General features: G+C 37.7%; 1 protein-coding gene across 5 annotated transcripts in view; it reads left to right on the forward strand.

The window, feature by feature from the left end:
* The window catches only part of PHKA1 (phosphorylase kinase regulatory subunit alpha 1), a 171045-nt gene that overhangs the window by 21805 nt on the left and 125962 nt on the right, over nt 1-23278 (forward strand). For all 5 annotated transcript variants that reach the window (XM_081793100.1, XM_081793101.1, XM_081793102.1 and 2 more), the window contains exons 5-13: nt 2029-2111; nt 5151-5231; nt 9801-9899; nt 10912-11058; nt 12258-12311; nt 14257-14379; nt 17494-17589; nt 19362-19469; nt 21201-21279. In XM_081793100.1, the coding sequence (XP_081649226.1) occupies nt 2029-2111; nt 5151-5231; nt 9801-9899; nt 10912-11058; nt 12258-12311; nt 14257-14379; nt 17494-17589; nt 19362-19469; nt 21201-21279 (870 nt within the window). The remainder of the gene's footprint in view (nt 1-2028; nt 2112-5150; nt 5232-9800; nt 9900-10911; nt 11059-12257; nt 12312-14256; nt 14380-17493; nt 17590-19361; nt 19470-21200; nt 21280-23278) is intronic.

The raw sequence follows: 23278 nt of genomic DNA on the forward strand, positions 1-23278 counted from the left end.
TGATAGAAATGGGGCAGTTCTATCAAATAGTTATTTGTTAGCTGTGTCACCAGTCTGAGAGATGGACAAAACCAGTTTCACACCCTCTACTTTCTCCCAATCTCTGCGCAAGCACTCTGGCACACATAGGAGACAAGATAAGGCTGTGAAGCTGATGTCCAATATTACTATCTCTTCTCTTTTTTTCCTTTCTACCCAAGAGGTTGAAGTCATTGCTGCTACAAGAAAGGCCTGGCTGCCGCTGCTGTCCAGTGCTGTGGTTGCTAGTTTTGACAGAGCCATGCATCAGGAAGAGTTTGGAGTCTGAGGATATGAATTATATAGTCCTTTTGAGCTCTAAAGCTACAGAGTTCTCACTTGAAACATCTGTCCATAGATCAAACATTTAAATGCGAAAAATGAAATTGTAGAAGTACCAGAAACATACTTTGAACATGTATCAAAAAGGATGGATTGATGGATGGATACATATATGATAGAAAAGTACAGTAAAATGTTAATGCATGAATCCAGATGATGTGCATATAGATGTCCACTGTAAAATTCTGTCCTTTTTTCTGTTTGAAACTGTTCATAATACAATATTGGGAAAAATAATATGCATAAATCTGTGACTTAACAATCCTTCCAAGAATTTACCTTAGGAAAGAAAAGAATTTACCTTGACATACTGGTACATGTGACATACTGGTACATGTATATACATATATACACACACACACATATATATTCATTACAGCATTGATTATAGTGATGAAGGATTAGGTGCAACCTAAATGTTTTCAGTAGGGAACTGGTTATATGAATAGCCATTTAGTGGAATGCTGCATAACCATTAAAAAATAACTCAGATATACTTAAAATTATTTCCAACATATATGTGAAAAAAGCAAGGTACATTATAGCATACTACTCTTTGATAATTTTTATATATGTATAACATTTCTCTGAAAGTCTACAGGGGAAACTGCTAAGACTAGTTTCTTCCAGAGAGGAGATTTGGCAGGGTGGGAGTGATGTGATTCTGGGTAGGAGAAAGACTTTCGCTGTATGCCTATTGGTATTTCTTTATGGGGGTTGGGGGAGCAGGAGAGGGGAAAGGAATTAGTTTTTCAAGAAAAACAGATCATACTGTATATATCAAGAAGCAGCATAGCATCTTCGTTAGGAACTCAGACTGTGAAGTTGATAGTTGGGTCCTGGCCCCACTATTTATTAGTTAAATCATCTGAGGCAGGGGTGCCTGGGTGGCTCAGTCAGGTGTCTGACTTTGGCTCAGGTCATGTTCTTGCAGTTCATGGGTTCGAGCCCTGTGTCAGGTTCTGTGCTGACAGCTCAGAGCCTGGAACCTGCTTCAGATTCTTTGTCTCCCTCTCTCTCTGCTCCTCCCCCATTCATGCTCTGTCTCTCTCTGTCTCTCATAAATAAATAAAAGTTAAAAAAAAATTTAAAAATGGTCTGAGGAAAATAGTTAGTCTCTCTAAGCCTCATGGAGAAAATTGAGGTACCCACCTCTTAGGGTTGATGTGAAAATTAAAAGGATAATTCTTGCAAAACACTGCGATTTGTTAGCTATAACTATCTTTGTATTGTTTACACTTAGAATAATCATCATTTTGTACTCTAAAAAATATAGTTTTAAGGTTTCCTTGAGATCATAATCTTTGTCTACTTCTTGCTTAGTATTTATACTCCCTCTAACTCTTTTTGAAATATTTTTTTTCCTGATACCTTAAAACACATTATAAATTAATGACCTATAGAATTAGGAATCTGAGACTTTATATCCCAACCTACAAATAACAGTTCAAATTCTTCCATGTTATAATACGCTGATATCTCAGTCAAAGACTAGCCTAGGTCTGATTTGTGGTGTTGTTTTTATGGTTTAGGAATTAAAGTGCCTCATTGTTCCAAAAGCAGGAATAAGATTACTTGAGAGTAATGGGATCAGTCAGTTACTGTGGCAGCCTATAAGCCTATAGTGATAATTAACCAGCTCTATATCCTTACTTTCTTTTTCCTCAGGACTTCATATCATCCACAGCCTAGATGAAGTCAATTTCATACAGAACCTTGTATTTTACATTGAAGCTGCATATAAAACTGCTGTAAGTACTCATTTTAGAATTAATTTTAAACATACGTTTTTGTTCAATTTTTTTATTAAATTTATTTGTTTTTGGAGAGAGAGCACACATGCAGGCGAGGGGCAGAGAGAGAGGAAAAGAGAGAGAATCCTAAGCAGGCTCCAAGCTGTCAGCGCAGAGCCCGATACCAGGCTTGAACTCACAAACCATGAGATCATGACCTAAGCCAAAACCAAGAGTTGATGCTTAGCCAACTGAGCCACCCAGGCGCCCCTAAACATATGATGTTTTTAAAAATACTATACAACCCATTCTTTCTCTTAATGCTGCACCTCATAGTGAACCAATCTGTAAGGCTTCCAGCAGAAATTGCCTTCAGCCTTTTTCTTTACTAAGCTCTGTTGTCCTGTTTGCCTCCTTTCCAAGGGAGTTACAGAAGTAAGAGGGTCAAGATACTATGCATCCGTTCCTTTCAATAATCCATATCCTTTCTGTAATATCTCACATTATATATTTGGGGACCTGGGACTAAATTGTAGTCTTATTTTAATGATCTGTAGTCTAAAAACCAGAAGCAAGATGGCTAGCGAATATAATGGGTCAGTTAGCTACTTAGAAATAAAATTTGGTCATATGTTTAATATTATCTGTAGACATTGCTTCTGTGTTTACTATACAAAAAATAGTTCCTTTTTCTTATGACTACCATGAGAGATAAGTTTATATTAAATCATGACATATTTAACATCTCCTCTCTCAGGGATCACTGTTCTTCACTGCATAATGTTCATTGTATTGAAAATGGCTGTCATAAGTAGTCCAGGTATTTTAGTCATCTAAAATGTTTAATTTGTTTAGTTGGTTTTTAGCTGTTTTAGGTGGGAGGGTAAATCTGTGACCTGTAACTCCATATTTGCCAGAAAGAGAAGTTTAACATAGACATATTTGATGCAAGCAGACATTATTTGTTGACTGATTCCTTTGCCTTCTGATACCATAGGTGTGCTATGGTCCAGGGTACAAGTTAGGGCTGTCTGGCCTCTCAATTGCAGCCAGGGGGTACAGCAGAATTAATGATATGTGTGCCTTCTCCTACTCTAATCTTTGCTGCACAAATTAGGGTAGAGCGGGGTTTCTGGACAAGTGAGGCTAGCCATGGGATAAATATGGCTCACCTATGGAAGCTTCACTTTAACTCAGAGATTTGATATAAAAATCATTTAAGGTAAATATAGAAACAAGTATAGGTGTGTGTGTGTGTGTGTGCGCACATGCATGTTTACACATGAGTATTTCCAAGTTCTATTCAATGAGAGGGCCTAGAAGCAGTGGCACCACAGTGACAATGAGCACCAGTGCCTTCTGTATTGTAACTGCTCATTCTGTAATAAAGCAAAGCAAGACTCCTTATAGAAGCAGTTGATTCCAGGGCTGGGGTGAGGAAAACACAGGATGAAACTGCAGTATCTTATAGTGACAGAAAGTGAGGAAATGTTCAAAAAGAACGGGACATGTCAAAAGGGCACAGGCGCCAACCCAAAAGAACTCCCAATGGGTAAAGCTGGAACAATTTGAACAACAAAACAAATAATGATAATATTTTATTATAACCCAGAGAATAACCTAAATATTTATAAATTCATACTAACATAAATAAATGAGGGAGAAAGGACAGCTCTTCCTTAGAGAAGAATTGCAGTTAATGACTGTAGAGGTAATAAAAGAACTAAGATACCACCATTGAAATACCACTGTAATAATTGTTGCAGACAAGTTTCACCAATGGATGCTAAATTAGCGGGTAGATATTTGAGGAGAAACAGGATATTTGCACAGTTGTAAAGTATCTTTCTCAAGATATTTATTAATCACAAGGGAGAGAATAGTAACAGCAGCATGGAGAAACCCTGCAGACACCACCTTAACCATGTGATGAAGGTAAACATGACCACAATAAGCCATAGCAACATCGTATACTCCTTGATGTGATGCAGTGAGAACACAGCATAACGTCTGTAGTATTCCTGACAAAAATGCAGTCTTAATATAATCAAGAGAAGGCATCAGGTGAACCTAAATTGAGGGAAATCTATAAAAATGTCTGACCACTGGTCTTCAGAATGTGTAACAGTCATGAAAGACAAGACTTGAGAAGTCGTAACTGATTAGAAGAGACCAAGGAGGCATGACAAATGCAGCATGGTATTCTGGATTGGATCTGGGAACATAAAATTCTATTAGTGGAAAAACTGGTGAAATCCTAACAAAGTCCATAATTTGGTTACTAGAATTGTACAAATGTTTATTTTTTAGCTTTGACCATTGTATTATGGTTATGTCAGGTGTTAACATTAGGGGAAGTTGAGTGAAAGGTCTATGAAAACTCACTGTACTGTTTTTGTAACTTCTCTGTAACTCTGAAGTTTTTTCAAATAAAAAAGTTTTTAAAAAGTAATTTTACATGTTATCTTTGCATTATCAAGGGGTCATATAAAGCTATGGTTAAGAATTTACACTTTGGACTGAGAGTACTTGGACTCTAATCCTAGCTCTGTCACTGTGTGACCTTGGGTGAGTCACTTAACTTCTCTTTGCACCTCAGTTTCATCATCTATAAAATATAAAGATTAAGTAAGGTAGCAGTGTAAAGTGCATAGGTTAGTGCATGGTACATTGTCAGTGACAATAGAGAGGAAAATTAGAATAGATAATAAAGATAGAACACTGGGGTACTGTTTAAGCTCCATCTTTTAGAACCCCTGTATCTGCTTTGATGAAAAGTTTTGAGAAGCACTTCTCTACATGAACTGAGTTATAGTTCTTGACCTGATCAACTGTTGAGGAGTCTTCCAACGTCTCGGAGATCCCAATAGAATTTAAAGCTACTAGGAAAATAGCTACAGGGCAGCCCAACTCATTGGTATCTCCTTAATAAGCATTGTGGGTACACACATGTATGGCAGATTAGCTACTATGTGTGCTTTTTATTCACGGGTTATGTGTCTAGTAAGCATTTAGTAGTAATGACTTGCTAATGGTATGTTGATTATTTTATGCTAGGACTTCGGGATATGGGAACGTGGAGACAAGACAAACCAAGGGATCTCAGAATTGAATGCCAGTTCAGTTGGAATGGCAAAGGTAATTTTTCTTGCTTTGTTTATACCAAGTGTGGAGAAAGGACATACACCTTTGCCGTAGATGAAGGCTTAACGTGAATTTGGACCATCATCAAATTGTTCTTTTTTTTAAAGTTTATTTATTTAGTTTGAAAGAGAGAAAGAGCATGAGTGGAGGAAGGGCAGAGAGAGAGAGGAAGAGAGAGAATCCCAAACAGACTCTGCACTGTCAGCACAGAGCCCTGTGCAGGTCTTGAACTTACAAACCATGAGATCATGACCTGAGCTGAAATAAAGAGTTGGATGCTTAACTAAGCCATCTAGGTGCCTCCAAATTTTTCTTTTAAAACACAGGCAAATTCAGATTCTCCCATAGAACTATGGACATGTAGGTAAGATTTCTTTCATAATCTCCGGATTTATATATCCAACTGCTTTTGTAGCATATCTCTAATTATATATACCACAGAGACCTCAGAGAACATATCTTAAACTAAATTCATCTTCTCTATCATTACAAAAACAAAAAGAGGACTTGCCCTTCCATACACCAGTTGACACAACTCGATATCAAGGAACCATCTGTCAATCCTGAACCCTCCTCACTCTCCTGCATCCCACATATCATCATCATCATCATCATCATCATCATCACTGCCTTTCCACTTGACTCCATCTTTTCCTTCCCTCTGCTCCTGCCTTAATTTCAGCTCTTATTATTGGAGACAGCAAGAAGGCATAAAATAGGATAGCAGGAATAGGATCACACATATTATAATGATAAATACACATGACCTAATTTAAGTTTCTCCTGCCAAAAGACACGGTTTGACTTTTAAAAGATATATGTATCTTTTTTCAGTGTTATTTACAATAGCCAGGATATGGAAACAACCTAAGTGTCCATCTATAGAGGAATGGATAAAGATGAGATACATATACACATGCGCACATACAAAATGCAATATTACTTAGCCATAGGAAAAAGTGAAATCTTGCCATTCATGACAATATGGATGGATGTAGAGGGTATTATACTAAGTGAAATAAACCAGACAGAGAAAGACAAATAGCATATGACTTCACTTATATGTGGAACCTAAAAAATAAAACACAGTTAAAAGCACACAATAAAGTCAACCTAAATTCCCAACAGTTGTTAAATGGTTAAATAAATACGAGAGAATATTATGTTGAAATAAAGAATTTTCATAATATGGAGAAACATTTACGCTGTAGTATCCTAACCAAATTTTATATGAAACATGATCTCAACTATAGAAAGATTTGCATAGAGAAAACTAATAGGGAACATACTGAAAATATTAGCATTATTTTGGGTAACTTTTTTGCCTTCTCCATACTTTTTATGTTTTCAAAATATTCTATAACAAGTATGGTATACCTTTATAATCAAGAAAAGCAAGAAATTAATAAGTAAATTCTATTTTTTAAAAAAACATGGAAACTCATCTTTGGCCTTGGTGACTAGTAACTTTCATCTTTAAGTCAATCAAAGTGTCTTTTTAGGCTATTCACTTCTCTGTGGAAACTAGTGATGCGCCAATACCTAATGGCTATTGTATTTTAGTATCTTATATCCAGACAACTTGTGGTATTTCTTATGTACTGGTATCACACTAGTGGTTTACTACAAATACATCTGTGCCATGTTCAAATTATTTTTAAAGTGTGATGCTTGACTTGATAATCCTGTAACTTTATCTTATGTCATATCTTTTTAAAATGCATTTTTATTGAGATGTAATTGACGTATAACATTGTGCAAGTTTTAAGTACACAACATATTGATTTGATACGTTTTTATTATAATATGATTACCACCAAAGAGTTAGGTAACACCTCTATCACATCATATAATTATCACTTCTTTTTTGTGATAGGAACAATTAATATTTAATCTTCGATAATACAGTATTGTTGTCTATAATCACTATGCTGTGCATTAGATCTCCAGAACTTATTTATCTACTGGTTGCAAGTTTGTACCTTTAAACAACATCTCCTCAATTCTTCCATCCCCCAGCCCCTGGTAACCACCATTTTACTCTGTTTTTTGGAGTTTGGCTTTTAAAGTTCCACATATAAGTGATATAATACAGTATTTGTCTTTCTCTCTCTACCTTATCTCACTTAACATAATGCCCTCAAGGTCCATCTCTATTGTCACAAAAAGGCAGGATTTCCTTCATTCTCATAGCTGAATAATATTCCATTGCGTGTGTGTGTGTGTGTGTGTGTGTGTGTGTGTGTGTGTATGTGTATCACGTCTTCTTTACCCATTCACCTGTTGACAGACACTTAGTGTTTCCATATATTGACTTCTGTGAATAATGTTGCAATAAACATGGGGGTACATATATCCCTTTGATATCCTCTTTTCATTTCTTTTGAATATATACCCAAGAGTGGAATTGCTGGGTTGATCATATGATAGTCCTATTTTAAGTTTTTGTGGGACCCCCATAGTGTTTTCTATAGTGACAGAACCAATTTGCATTCCATCCAAGAGTGTACAAGTTTTCCTGTCTCTCCACATTCTGGCGCCAAAAGTTGTTACCACTTGTCTTTTAGATAATAGCCATTCTTTTAAGTTTATTTATTTATTTTGAGAGAGGGTAGGGGGAGGAGAGAGAGAATTAATCCCAAACAGGCTCTGCACTGTCCTCATGAGCCTGATGCAGGGCTCAAACCCACGAACCACGAGATCATGACCAGAGCCGAAATCAAGAGTTGGTTGCTTAACCGAGTCACGCAGGCGCCCCGATAATAGCCATTCTTACAGGTGTGAAGTGATATTGTGTTGTGGTTTTGATTTGCATTTCCCTGTTAATTAATGACTTTGGACATTTTTTCTTGTATCCATTGGCCGTTCATATGTCTTCTTTGGAAAAAAATGTATATTCAATTCCTCTGCTCATTTTTTAATTGTTTATTATTGAATTGTATGAGTTCTTTACATAGTTTGGATATTAACCTCTTATCAGATATGCAGTGTGTAAATATTTTCTCCTATTCCATAGGTTGCCTGTTCATTGTTTTAATTGTATCTTTTTCTGTACAGAAACTTTTTAGTTTGATGTAATACCACTTGTTGATCTTTGCTTTTGTTGCTTGTGCTTTTGGTGTCATAGCCAAAAAAAATCATTGCCAAAGACAGTGTAAAGATGTTTTTCTCCTATGTTTTCTTCTAGAATTTTTATGGTATCAGGTCTTATGTTTAGTCCATTTTAAGTTAATTTTTGTGAGGGTATAAGGTAGGGATCCAATTTCATTCTTCCGCATGTAGTTATCTAGTTTTCCCAACACCATTTGTTGAAGAGACTATTCTTTCTGCATTGACTGTTCCTGGCTCCCTCGTCAAATATTAAGTGACTGTAAATGCAGGGTTATTTCTGGATTTTATTCTGTTCCATTGGTCTATTTGTCTATTTTAATGCCCACACCATAATATTTTAATTATTATAGCTTTGTAGTATGGTTTGAAATCAGGATGCATGAATGCCTCCAGCTTTGTTCTTCTTTCTCATGATTGCTTTGGCTATTTGGTGTCTTGTGGTTCCATACAAATTTTAGGATTGTTTTTGTATTTCTGTGACAAATGCCATTGGAATTTTGATAGGGATTGCATCATATCTATAGATGGCTTTTGGTAGTAAGGACATTTTAACGATATTATTCCTTCTAATCCATTGAACATGAAATATCTTTCCATTTGTTTGTGTCTTTAATTTCTTACATCAAAGTATTGTAGTTTTCATTGTACTTGGTTAAATTTATCCTTAAGTATTTTATTGCTTTTGATGCTATTGTGAATGGGATAGTTTTCTTTATTTCTTTTTCCAGATGATTTTTTGTCATTAATGTACAGACAATTAATGTATGTTAATTTTATATCATGTAATTTTACTGAATTCACTGACTGGTTCCAACAGTTTGGGGTTAGGTTTACAATTTTCTATATATAAGATTATATCATCTTCATATAATGACAGTTTTGCCACTTCTTTCCAATTTGGATGTATTTTCTTTGTCTTGCCTAATTGCTCTAGCTAGGATTTTCCAATATTATGTTGAATAAGAGTGGTGAGAGTGGGCATCCTTGTCTTTCTCCTGATCTTAGAGGAAAAGCTTTCAATTTTTCACTGTTTTTTTTTTTGTTTTTATTTGAATTCCAGTTAGTTAACATATAGTGTAATATTAGTTTCTGGTGTACAAAATAGTGATTCAACACTTCCATACATCACCCAGTGCTCATCACAGCAAGTGTTAGCTGTGGGGTTTGTTGTTTATGGCCTTTATTATGTTCAGGTATGTTTCTTCCATATTGAATTTGTTGAGGGTTTTTATCATGAAAAGAAGTTTACAACCTCCATCTTAACTGTCTCTGGAACAATATGGGAGGTAAAGAAAAACTCAGAGGCCCCTGGGAATAAAAAATGCTACATTGTTTTTTCTGTTCTGCTGAGCATATTCAAAATGACTTCATATGCACTGATATGATACTGGGGTACAGGGAGAAGAATATATCTCTTGCTAAAAATGGTCTTTCTTTCTTTGCCCTTCACAGGCAGCCCTGGAAGCATTAGATGAACTGGACCTATTTGGTGTGAAAGGTGGGCCCCAATCAGTTATCCATGTCCTGGCTGATGAAGTACAACACTGCCAGGTAAGAGAATAATGGATCACATTATAGAAAATTTTATTCTTACCCAGACTCAGAATTAGCATGGCTTTTAGAATAAGAAGACCTGAGAGTACATGATCTGATTTATTATCATGGGCCAAAAATGTCTTATCCAAACTTCCTATACTAAGATAAGCCTGATATAGCATGAACTATAACATAGATCACAGTCCTGTTCTCTCGTCCATGGTTATAAAGGGATCCCACCATACTGTGCAGAATTCTCCACTGTTGTCATATCAAGGGTCTATGGGCTCTACTCGTGAATATCTCCTTTTCTAAATATGCCAAGAGAACAAGAGGTGAGTGATTTTGAGTGTTCTTCTTGATAGTGGCTTTGAAATATTCTTTTGTCCCCAGTTGGCTCTGGGCTGAGATGTTTGGAGATCAGACTGTTTAAGTGGCAAAAATATGTATCTTCAGTTTTGTTTAGGGTTACTCTCTGTATTGAAAGATTAACATTCTTCTCATTGGCAAGATGACCTTCTCCTTGCCTTCAAACTCTGATTGGATGCCCATAATAAATATAAACTCATCTTCTAATTTTAAAATGTGAAATTTTCCTTGGAAAAGATAAATGTCAGCAGTGGAGGAGCTGAGCCTTCCACATCTTGCTTCTCAGCAGCTACATTTTCTCTTATCTTTACCCTTAAATGGCCAATGGAGCAAGGGGACTATGGGCAAGATGATGTTAGTGTATTCTTCATCCATTAGTAGCTGCTTAAGATCCAGGATTGGGAAGCATTGAGAACAGTGATAAGACAATGGATAATTTACACAAATAACTAGTTTTCTAAGCTCTCACTTAGAAATTATTATTGAATTATCATTGAATTCAATATTGAATATAATTGAATCATTATTATTGAATAATCTTCGGGTTTTCTCCTGAATGATCCTCTTCCACATAAATCTTTTGAAATTAAAGCTGTTAGCTTTATAATCCCAACTTAACTACTAATGTGCCACATTTGACTTCTTTCTTTCTTTTTAGTCTATCCTTAATTCACTACTCCCCCGGGCTTCAACATCCAAAGAGGTAGATGCTAGTCTACTTTCAGTTATTTCGTTCCCAGCCTTTGCAGTAGAAGATAGCCGGTTGGTAGAGCTTACAAAGCAAGAAATCATCACCAAGCTTCAGGTATGTCCATATGTGCTCTTCTTTTCTTTAAGGCTTTGACTTTAAAGAGAAATTAATTCTCTTGGGAGCCTTGAGTCAGCGATTTAACCAAATGATCAGGGTTAACACCACCAGTAATAAAGCATATTGACATCATGTGGCCCCAGATACAGTGCACTGAGACGTGCACAGCGCCAGTGTGGTATCCATGCAAATAACGCGTAATCTCAGTCATGGGAAAACATCAGACAAAACCAAATTGAGGGCCATTCTACAAAATAACTGATGAGCTCTTTAAAACTGTCAAGGTGATGAAAGACAAGGAAAGACTGAGGAACTATCACAGACTGGAAGAGACTAATGAGACATGACAACTAAATGGAATGGGATCCTAAAATGGATATTGGAACAAGAAAAAACAAAGCCGTTAGTGGAAAAACTGTCAGGACGCCTGGGTGACTCAGTCAGTTAAGCGTCCGAGTTTGGCTCAGATCATGATCTTGCAGATCGTGGGTTCTGAGCTGTCAGCACAGAGCCTGGAGCCTGCTTCAGATTCTGTCTCTCTCTCTCTCTCTCTCTCTCTCTCTCTCTGCCCATTGCTGGCTTGTGCACTCACTCACTCTCTCTCTCTCTCTCAAAAACAAATATTTAAAAAGAAAGAAGGAAAAACTGGCAAAGTCCAAATAAGTTCTGTACTTTGGTTAATAGTCTTGTGCCAAGGTTAATTTTTTAGTTTTTATTCATGTTCTGTGGTTATGTAAGAAGTTAATATAAAGGGACAGTGATTGAAGGGTAGTGGTGACTCTCTGTACTGTTTTTGCAACTCTTGTCTAAGTCTCAAATTATCAAAATTTTAAAAATATGTTGTCTTTTATTTGAGCCTCTCATCTCTTATGAGCTGTGTGAACAGCCCACATAGTAATTGGGCTATTACAGATTTATCCTATGGTGGTAAGTGATGAAAGAGTTATTAGAAACTCTGCTTTAGAGAAGAGCCTGTAACTTAGCCCTCACTTGAACACACATTGATTTCTGAAATCAGTTTCTGCTACTGGGCTAGTATCAAAGGTTTTTTTAGATTATATTTTATTATTTTTTAAATACTGTATCTGTATTGGTGATAGATTGGCACATGTAGCTCTTGCAAAGGCTGTATTTGATGGACTATATGGCTATACCAATGTGCATGCTTCCACTGTTTCTTTTCTTTGGGTTTCCAGGGTCGTTATGGTTGCTGTCGCTTTCTACGAGATGGATATAAAACTCCCAAAGAGGTGGGTTTCTTTTCCCCCAAAATGAGTCCAAGGTAGCATGGTCAGTACTGTTTGCAGTCTCATTCAGATAATATTTAACTCACTAGTGGTACTTAAAATAATCACTAAAGGGGCATCTGGGTAGCTCAGTTGTTTAAGCATCTGACTCTTGGTTTCAGCTGAGGTCATGATTTCACAGGTTCATGAGTTTGAGCCCCACATCGCACTCTGCACTGGCAGCGCAGAGCCTGCTTGGGATTCTCTCTCTCCCTTACTCTCTTCCCCTCCCCCACTTGTCCTGTCTCTGCCTCTCAAAATAAATACACTTTAAAAACATATATAAAATAGGGGCGCCTGGGTGGCTCAGTCGGTTAAGCGGCCGACTTCAGCTCAGGTCACGATCTCGCCGTCCGTGAGTTCAAGCCCCACGTCGGGCTCTGGGCTGATGGCTCAGAGCCTGGAGCCTGCTTCCAATTCTGTGTCTCCCTCTCTCTCTGACCCTCCCCCGTTCATGCTCTGTCTCTCTCTGTCTCAAAAATAAACGTTAAAAAAAATTAAAAATATATATATAAAATAAAATAATCACTAAATAGGTTACAGTAACTAATGTTTCTTACCTTTGTTGGGCTTAGTTGCCAAGTTCTATTTGTGAGCCCTTATGGATTAAATAAAATAGAGGAAGGTTGGGGCACCTGGGTGGCTCAGTCGGTTGAGCGTCCGACTTCAGCTCAGGTCACAATCTCACGGTTCGTGAGTTCGAGCCCCGCGTTGGGCTCTGGGCTGATGGCTCAGAGCCTGGAGCCTAGTTCCGATTCTGTGTCTCCCTCTCTCTCTGCCCCTCCCCCATTCATGCTCTGTCTCTCTCTGTCTCAAAAATAAATAAACATTAAAAAAATTTAAAAAAAAATAGAGGAAGGTGTAGTTCTTCCACCTCTTGCAGCTGGTTAGTTTCAGGAAAGAGCTACTGACAGACGCTTAAATCAGTGGGTGAAAGTTTAAGCAGAAACAGAATATTTGAATAGTCTCAAAGTATCTTCCTCGCAAATATTTAATAGTTACAAAGGGAAAAATCTTTTCTTCAATAGCACTTTTTCCCCCTTCCACCTTTTTGTGGTTGGTTGGTTCTAAACAGTACGTGATCTTGAAAAGTTAACTTGCTTTTGCTCCACCTGTCAAAAATTATCCTTGGAATTATCGATGGAGAAAGTTAAGTATTATTAAAGGGAATGAATGGTCAATAAGAAGCACTTCACTAGGAATGTAAACATTTTTTTAATCATCGAGCTCAAACTCTTCTGGTCTACTTTCCTTCTTCTACTTTATTCTTTAGTCATGTTGATTTCTATCTCTACTGATCTATTAAAATTATGCTCTGAAATACCATCAGAATGTCCCAAGTGATCAATCCAGTAGCCTTTTCCCACTCCTCATTATACTTGCCTTCTCTGTAGTACATTACTGTTACCTACCCCTCCATTTTCATGAAATTCTTTTCCTATTTAATTTATACAGTTCTACACTATCCTCATCTCTTTTTGTTTTTTCCTCACCAAACTATGAGAGCATAACCAAGATTCCGTTCTCAGGTCATCTATTCACTATATGTAGCTACTACATTTGTAATTTGTGCTTCAAGTGTCACCTGTACGAGGATGACTCCCAAATCCTCCTCTCTCTTGCTGTCCTTTGAAACATTTCTATTTATACGTTCTGCTGCTACCTCAAACTTAACAAATACAAAACCAAACTCATGTTTATTAGGAATTAATATCACTTCTTCACATACTTGCCTATGGTGTCATTTTTATCCCAGTTCTACGGGTTACAAGTCATATCACAGAGTACTTGCTAAGGGAGGAGGGGTGTGTACACGCTCTGCAAGGCTGTATTGTGATACCTCTGAACTAAAAATATGTGTCTGAATTTGCAGTGATAAAATAGACTTTGTTTATTGTGTTTTTACCAGGATCCCAATCGTCTGTACTATGAACCATCTGAGCTGAAGTTATTTGAAAACATTGAGTGTGAATGGCCACTGTTCTGGACATACTTTATTCTTGATGGGGTCTTTAGTGGCAATGCAGAACAGGTAATATGCTGGGGAAAGAGCTTTTCAGCAGAATGTTTTTGTTATGTCTTCTTCTTTCAGTTAATGTTTGTGCTGACCCTGTGACCAAATGGAATTCTTCCCTAATAGGGAAGAGACAGAGTTGTCTTCTAGAGACTAGCAGTTGGGGACACTAGGTTAAGAGTTGAAAGACCTGAATATTGCCATTGCTCACACTTGACCTTTAATAAATACAGAGAGCACAATAACAAGCCCTGTCCACTTGCCTCAGTTATAAGAGGTACTTGGATTTGTATGTCTTTTTTTTAAATCTTGGAAATGATGTTCTGACTTTAGCACCCCCCCCAAAAAAAAACCCAAAACAACAACCCGTTCATACCCTGTCCTTGCCCCAAAAAACATGGTCATCATCATTTTGGGGGCTACATGAATAAAGTAATTTAGAAACCATCATTGGAAAACAGTGAGACTGGGAAATTTAACCAAGTAAGTTTAGTGTTCGGCATTCTACAAATTGACCATGGTCTAAGCTTGGACATGAATCCAGCACATTTGTAAGTCCCTTATCCTTAGCTACATAAAACATAATTCTGTGTAATTTGAATGCTTTGGCCAATATTAATCTGTAACTGCCAGGGGTGCCTGGGTGTCTCAGTCAGTTAAACATAAGCTCAGATCATGATCTCCCAATTCATGGGTTCGAGTCCCGCATCAGGCTCATGCTGAGAGCTCAGAGACTGGAGTCTGTGTCAGATTCTGTGTCTCCCTCTCTCTCTGCCCCTCCCCTGCTCACTCTCTGTCTCTCTCAAAAATAAACATTAACTTTTTTAAAATCTGTAACTGCCAATATGAGTTTAAGTAATAGGGTTACACCAAAGTTTCAGAGGCCATAAAGTGTTTTACTCTAAATTTTAGTAAATTAAAGGATATCCCTTTTTGAGAAAGCAAATAAGATAAGCAATAATAGAAATAACCCACCCTATTTTGATTCTACCATTTTTCTCCCTCCTTCTCAAATTTCACAGAATTGTGGAAAATCCACAGAATTTCAAAAACCTTTCTTGCTCAAAGGAAGATTTATTTATTATACGTGCCTACCAACTACAAAGCACACAGGTTTTTTGGACTCTGTGGGGGAAAAAAGAGTTGAGAGACCTGGATTCTTTTTTATTCTTTTTTTTTGTCTGGCTTCCGTAGTAACTATTAAGTAGTCCAAGTATAGTCACTGACTTCTTCAGGTTCTCTGTATACAATGAAAATAGTTTTTTGTTCTTCTTAAAAGAAGAAAATATCCCTAAATTTTTTTTTTTAATTTTACAGATGAAGATATGCCATAAGAACAAGGGAGGTCAGTTCGGCTATAATAAGACATATATGTTTCTTGAAGATCACCATGCTCTGCATATTTGAGAAATAAAAACTATAGGGCTCATGGGAAAATGAGGTTGGGACACAACACTTAAAAAGTTTGTCAGAAATATATACAAAGCAATAGGAACCTGGGGTGCCTGGCTGGCTCAGTCAGTTAAGTGTCTGACTTCGGCTCAGGTCATGATCTCACAGTTCATGGGTTTGAGCCCCACATCAAACTCTCTGCTGACAGCTCAGAGCCTGGAGCCTGCTTCAGCTTCTGTATCTCCCTTTCTCTCTGCCCCTCCCCCACTCACAGTCTGTCTTTCTTGCTTTCAAAAATAAATAAAACATTAAAAATAATAAAATAAACATTAAAATATTTTAAAACAATAGGAACCTAATAAACACAGTATTGTAACTTTGTGCATGGTGAATGGTTAAGAAATACATAAATATCACAATAAATATGACACTTGTACCTTGTAAAAGACCTAAGGTTTGCTAATGGACATATGCATCCATGTTCCTGCCAGCTGACCTGCTGGGCTCTCATACCCACCACTCTGTGTGCCGGAGGAGGAGAACAAGAAAGATAGCACGAGAGTGAGGAGAAAGAGAAAAAGAACATAGAACAGACAGAATAATTAAAAAATAAACTGTGAAGAAAGGGAAGGAAATTAAAGAAACAGGAAGGCACAGAGTCATGTACCTAGGGTGGGCATGAAAAGGGAGCAGCTCAGGAGTTACTATGCAGTGGTAGAAGGAATGTTGTCTGAAATTGGACAGAAAGTTGTAACACGAAACGTGGATGAGCGTGGTTCTATTTTCCTCCTGAAGTGTGTGCATGTGTATGTTTTGGGTATTCTTACACAGCTCAGTTCAGCTGAGTGTATACTCTTGCAATTGTGTGTAAGCAAATGTCAAATTTATGTTATGCTCAAATTGTTCCCTCATACATCAAATGCATCAGAATAAATTTGTGTTTGCAAAACAACCGTTAGAACTGTTTTTTCCCCACCATAAATTATCATGGGTTTTTTTTTTTGTCTGTTTTGTCTTGTTTGCTTTTTAGGTATTACTAATCTACCACAAATTATTAAGCAAAAAAATGTGAACTTCACTATAATAGAAAATTTAGCAGGTAAAATACAGTTTTTAAATATTTTTTTAATGTTTATTTTTGAGAGAAAGAGAGAGCATGAGCGGGGGAGGGACAGAAAGAGGAGATAGAGAATCTGAAGGAGGCTTTAGGCTCTGAGCTGTCTGCACAGAGCCCAATGCAGGGCTTGAACTCAAGAACCCTGAAATCATGACCTGAGCTGAAGTTGGACACTTAACTGACTGAGCGCCACCCAGGCGCCCCTTAAATACAGTTTTAAAAGCCAGTACATGTAAAGGCAAGAAGCTATGTTTAGAATAGTACATAGTGGATCAAAACAGGCCTGTGGAGACAGGCTGACTTGAGGTCAAATCCAGGTTCAACCTTACACTTTCTGCATGATCTTCCACGAGTTCATAATGTCTTGAGCTTTCATTTTTCAGTAAAAAGGTTTTAACTGCATATATCTCCTAGGATGGTTGTAAAAATTATAAATGTGTTCAAGTACGCAAAACTGCTAGCATAGTATCTGGCCTGCAATAAGCATTTCTCAAATGCTACTTTCCTTTCTTCTCCATTTTACTAGGTGAATATGTTCCTTTGCAATAGGACTCTCTTTGGCTACAACACTCCCTGAGTTCCTGAGGGAACACTCTATAAACTTTTTTTCCCTTTATCTACAGGTTCAAGAATATAGAGAGGCTCTTGAAACTGTCCTCATCAAGGGCAAAAATGGAGTCCCACTTTTGCCAGAGCTATATAGTGTTCCTCCGGACAAGGTGAGCTGGACAAGTACCATTACATGGAGCTGGGAGAAGAGCAGTACCTCCACAGGACTGCCTCATTTGAGTCAAACCAGTTTTAACTTTCTGATCTTCATGTTCTAAAAATTTGTCTTTAGGTATAAGATGATAAAAATATGATTTAACTCCTTTGAAAAGAATTTATTTTTTAAGTATAATTTATTGACAAATTGGTTTCCATACAACATCCAGTGCTCATCCCAACAGGTGCCCTCCTCAATGCCCATCACCCAACTCCATACCCAAAAAACAAATAATCCAGTGAAGATATGGGCAGAAGATATGAATAGGAACTTTTCCAAAGAAGACATACAGATGGCCAACAGACACATGAAACGATGAAAATAATTTTTTAATGTTTATTTTCATTTTTGAGAGAGAGAGCATGATGGGGGAGGGACAGAGAGAGAGGGATACAGAGGATCCAAAGCAGGCTCTGCACTGAGAGCAGAGAGCCTGATATGAGGCTTGAGCTCACAAACTGGGAGATCATGACCTGAGCTGAAGCTGGACACTTAATCAAGTGAGCCAAACAGGCGCCCTGAAAATAAATTTTTAAAGCAGTCTCAGTTATGGCACTGTTGCATAATGAGACAAGGGCAAGAACAAACATTACAATGGTAGTTTCATGGGTGTATATTTATCCTCAAACTCATCAAGATGCATACATTAAATATGCATGGCCTTTTTATATGTCAACCATACCTCAATTTAAAAAAATTAATTGTTCAGAGACTGATTTTTTAAATGTTTTTAAAGCTTATTTATTTTGAGAGAGAGACAGAACAGGGGAGGGGTAGAGAGGGATGGAGAGAGAGAGAATCCCAAGCAGACTCCATGCTGTCAGCACAGAGCCCGATGTGGGGCTTGAACCCACAAACCGAGAGATCATGACCTGAGCCAGAATGAAGAGCCAGAAGCTTACCCAACTAAGCCAACCAGACACCCCCAGATATTGATTTATTTTTAAATACCAAACCTTAAGGTTAAGAATGATTGGAGATCAGTAGGCAGATGTACAGTGATGTTCTGTGTAAACTGTCAGGATTTGGTATTTTCTGTTTTGAGGCCAGTAATATGGGATTGTTTGAGTAGATCAGGTTTGAAAAATGTTGTAGGTCTCCGTTTTCCCACCATGCCAGTCGGGAGTACCATTGTTCCTCTTCTCCATTACGAAGAAGCATTAGCCATGGGAGGGTTGTAATCTTCCATCCTGGTGGGGATGGATGTAATAAGCTTCTAGAAACATCAGCAGCACCATCTGAAAGTTTGTTAGAAATGCAGATCTCAGGCTTTCCTCCACACTCAGAATCTGCCTTTGGATAAGATCCTCAGGTGATTTGTATGTACCTACATTTAGAGGAGCACTTCCCGGAGTGCCTGTGTAGCTCAATAGGTTAAGTGTCCGACCTCAGCTCAGGTCGTGATTTCACGGCTCACAAGTTCAAGCCCCACATTGGGCTCTGTGCTGACAGCTCGGAGCCTGGAGCTGCTTTGGATTCTGTGTCTCCCTCTCTCTGCCCCTCCCTCACTCACACTCTGTCTCTCTCTCTCTCTCTTAAAAATAAATAAACATTTTTTAAAAAGGAGCACTACCCTAGGTTGTAGTCACAGTGCTTGACTTTTCGGTGCATTGCATATATAACTGTTTTACAGGGTATGATTCACGATCCAGATTCAGCCCTTTTGTTGTCCAGTATCTTTAACCTTCTATTATCTTTTGTGTGGCTTCTTTATCTTTTCTTTAGGTTGATGAAGAATATCAAAATCCTCACACTGTGGACCGAGTCCCCATGGGCAAGTTGCCCCATATGTGGGGTCAGTCTCTGTACATCTTAGGAAGCTTGATGGCAGAGGTAAGGGGAAGTATCAAGCCTCTTCCACTTTTTTTCTGCTTAAGTCACTGCAAGAATCAGATTTGTGAGTAGCTCATTAAAAGGCAAAAGGCAAAAGGTATTTTTGCCTTTTATATTCTGCCTTAATTATATATTTTCCTCTAGGTCAGGTGCTTAGAGTGGGAATATGGCCAATCATTCACAAAAATCTTTCCCCCTGGCAACCATGTCTCTCATACTGCCTAGGGCTTCCTACCTTGGTACTATACTTAGAGCTGCTCTGAGATCAGGGCCTAGATTTTACTCTTTCAAAATACTCCCCTAGTGCCTTGCCTGGTGACTGATGAATGCACTTGTGCTTAGATAGTAATGTTGACTGATAATGGATTTAAGTACTAACTTTTACAAGCAATATGGTGTTTCATTATTTAATTGAGTAAGCTGATAAGATAATCTTAGGCACCATGACAAGTGTTTGGGAACATCATAGTTTTTTTTTAATTTTTATTTCTTTATTTTGAGAGAGAGAGGAAAAGCAAAGAGAGAGAGAGAGAGAGAGAGAGAGAGAGAGAGAGAGAATGAATGAGAATCCCAGACAGGCTCCTCACTGTCAGCACAGAGCCCAGTGTGGGGCTCAAACTCATGAACCCTGAGATCATGACCTAAGCCAAAATCAAGAGTCTAACGCTTAACCGACTGAGCTACCCAGGTGGCCCAGGAACATCATAGTTTTTAAAAATTTATTGTTTGTTTATTTTTGTTAAGGGGCCCTTTAAATGTTTTTTTTTTATGTTAAATTCTGTTGAAACAGCTCTTAAATGTAGCACTTGAGAATTTTGTACTTTATGTTCAGCTTATTTTTGATATTTTGAGCTATTGTAAGCATTCTCTTTCTCGAAGTTTTACAGATTTACCGGCAAATCTATTTCCCCATTGTAGGTTATTATGGTAAGTTAAAACTGAGGCTTCTAGAAGATCTAAGGTGGGACTTAGCTATCCTTTCTAAGCCAGTCTCTTTGACCTGTTTATACGTGACTATTTTTTGCAGCTGTTTTTGTTCTATTTTGTTTTTTTTCTCAGTTTCACTGAGCTATAATTGACATACATCCATGTGAGTTTCAGGTGTACAGCATAAAAGTTTGATTATCTTTAGTTGATATTATGAAGAATGTAGCAATAATGAGCAGAAAGATTTGTTTAAAATAATCCTTACCTGATGACTTTCTCATTCAGGGCTATAAATAAATTAAATGCTGTGAACAAGGAGGAAATGAATGGTGTTTTTAAGAGCAAATGGGTGAATTCATCCCATTTCAGCAAGGACAGAAATTCAAGTCAAAAGATATATGCTGAGCATAAAGCATAACAGTCACATGAATAAATGAGAAAACAAGACCTAAATTATTGATAATAAACACTGTGATTTGATTATCTAATTGTATGCATCCAGAGAAGGTGGAGTTGTAGCTAAAAAACTTTCTGCTTATCACTTACACCCCATCTATTTCCAGCAAAGAACTTGTGGCCACCACTAGAAGGTATTTGTTTTCTTTCCATACCTGCCTCTCACAGGTTATGATGTGAGGTTTTGGCACTGGTGTGTTGTTTCTCCTCAAACATTAGCTTTTTACTCCCCTGAAAGGCTCTGGTGGAAAAAGCATGAATTTAGGTACCTTGTACAAATAAATTACTTACATAAAATAATTAGCTTTTTGGTTGAGATGTAACAATCTTTTTATGGTTTTTCTTTAGGGATTTTTAGCTCCTGGAGAAATTGATCCCCTGAATCGAAGGTTTGCTACTGTACCAAAGCCAGATGTTGTGGTTCAAGGTATGGATTCTTATTCCCAGCATTAAAACTTTATATTAAAGATCTGTTTTGTACCAGTAAATGATGGCTTTATTGTTTATCATGTGTTTTGTTCAGCCTCAAAAAGTATACAATTAACTTGGTTCTGTTTGGTTTCAAGATTGCTATTAATCTTAATCATGAAAAAATGCTTAATAAATGATGTTATTTGATACTCTTAACCACTTCTTACTTCTGGAAAGTCTTTTCATTGTCATGATATTGTAGCCTCCTGATTGTTTCTGCTTTCTTTCTGAACATTACTTCTGTGCTTCTTCTGTTAGTACTCCTTTCTTCTCATACCCTTTTTTTAAAATTTTTTTTAATATATGAAATTTATTGTCAGATTGGTTTCCATACAACACCCAGTGCTCATCCCAAAAGATGCCCTCTTCAATACCCATCAACCACCCTCCCCCTCCCTCCCACCCCCCATCAACCCTCCATTTGTTCTCAGTTTTTAAGAGTCTCTTATGCTTTGGCTCTCTCCCACTCTAACCTCTTTTTTTTTCCCTTCCCCTCCCCCATGGGTTTCTATTAAGTTTCTCAGGATCCACATAAGAGTGAAAACATATGGTATCTGTCTTTCTCTGTATGGCTTATTTCACTTAGCATCACACTCTCCAGTTTCATCCACTTTGCTACAAAGGGCCATATTTCGTTCTTTCTCATTGCCATGTAGTACTCCATTGTGTATATAAACCACAATTTCTTTATCCATTCATCAGTTGATGGACGTTTAGGCTCTTTCCATAATTTGGCTATTGTTGAGAGTGCTGCTATAAACATTGGGGTACAAGTGCCCCTATGCATCAGTACTCCTGTATCCCTTGGGTAAATTCCTAGCAGTGCTATTGCTGGGTCATAGGGTAGGTCTATTTTTAATTTTCTGAGGAACCTCCACACTGTTTTCCAGAGCAGCTGCACCAGTTTGCATTCCCACCAACAGTGCAGGAGGGTTCCCGTTTCTTCTCATCCTCTCCAGCATCTATAGTCTCCTGATTTGTTCATTTTAGCCACTCTGACTGGTGTGAGGTGGTATCTGAGTGTGGTTTTGATTTATATTTCCCTGATGAGGAGCGATGTTGAGCATCTTTTCATGTGCCTGTTGGCCATCCGGATGTCTTCTCTAGAGAAGTGTCTATTCATGTTTTCTGCCCATTTCTTCACTGGGTTATTTGTTTTTCAGGTGTAGAGTTTGGTGAGCTCTTTATAGATTTTGGATACTAGCCCTTTGTCCGATATGTCATTTGCAAATATCTTTTCCTATTCCGTTGGTTGCCTTTTAGTTTTGTTGGTTGTTTCTTCACTGGGTTATTTGTTTTTCACTGTTGGTTGTTTCTTCACTGGGTTATTTGTTTTTCAGGTGTAGAGTTTGGTGAGCTCTTTATAGATTTTGGATACTAGCCCTTTGTCCGATATGTCATTTGCAAATATCTTTTCCTATTCCGTTGGTTGCCTTTTAGTTTTGTTGGTTGTTTCCTTTGCTGTGCAGAAGCTTTTATCTTCATGAGGTCCCAATAGTTCATTTTTGCTTTTAATTCCCTTGCCTTTGGGGATGTGTCAAGTAAGAAACTGCTGCGGCTGAGATCAGACAGGTCGTTTCCTGCTTTCTCCTCTAGTGTTTTGACGGTTTCCTGTCTCACATTCAGGTCCTTTATCCATTTTGAGTTTATTTTTGTGAATGGTGTGAGAAAGTGGTCTAGTTTCATTCTTCTGCATGTTGCTGTCCAGTTCTCCCAGCACCATTTGTTAAAGAGACTGTCGTTTTTCCATTGGATGTTCTTTCCTGCTTTGTCAAAGATTACTTGGCCATGCATTTGTGGGTCTAGTTCTGGGGTTTCTATTCCATTGGTCTATGTGTCTGTTTTTGTGCCAATACCATGCTGTCTTGATGATGACAGCTTTGTAGTAGAGGCTAAAGTCTGGGATTGTGATGCCTCCTGCTTTGGTCTTCTTCTTCAAAATTACTTTGGCTATT

Source organism: Panthera onca, chromosome X, assembly GCF_046562875.1.
Source record: "Panthera onca isolate mPanOnc1 chromosome X, mPanOnc1 haplotype 2, whole genome shotgun sequence".
NCBI lineage: Eukaryota > Metazoa > Chordata > Mammalia > Carnivora > Felidae > Panthera > Panthera onca.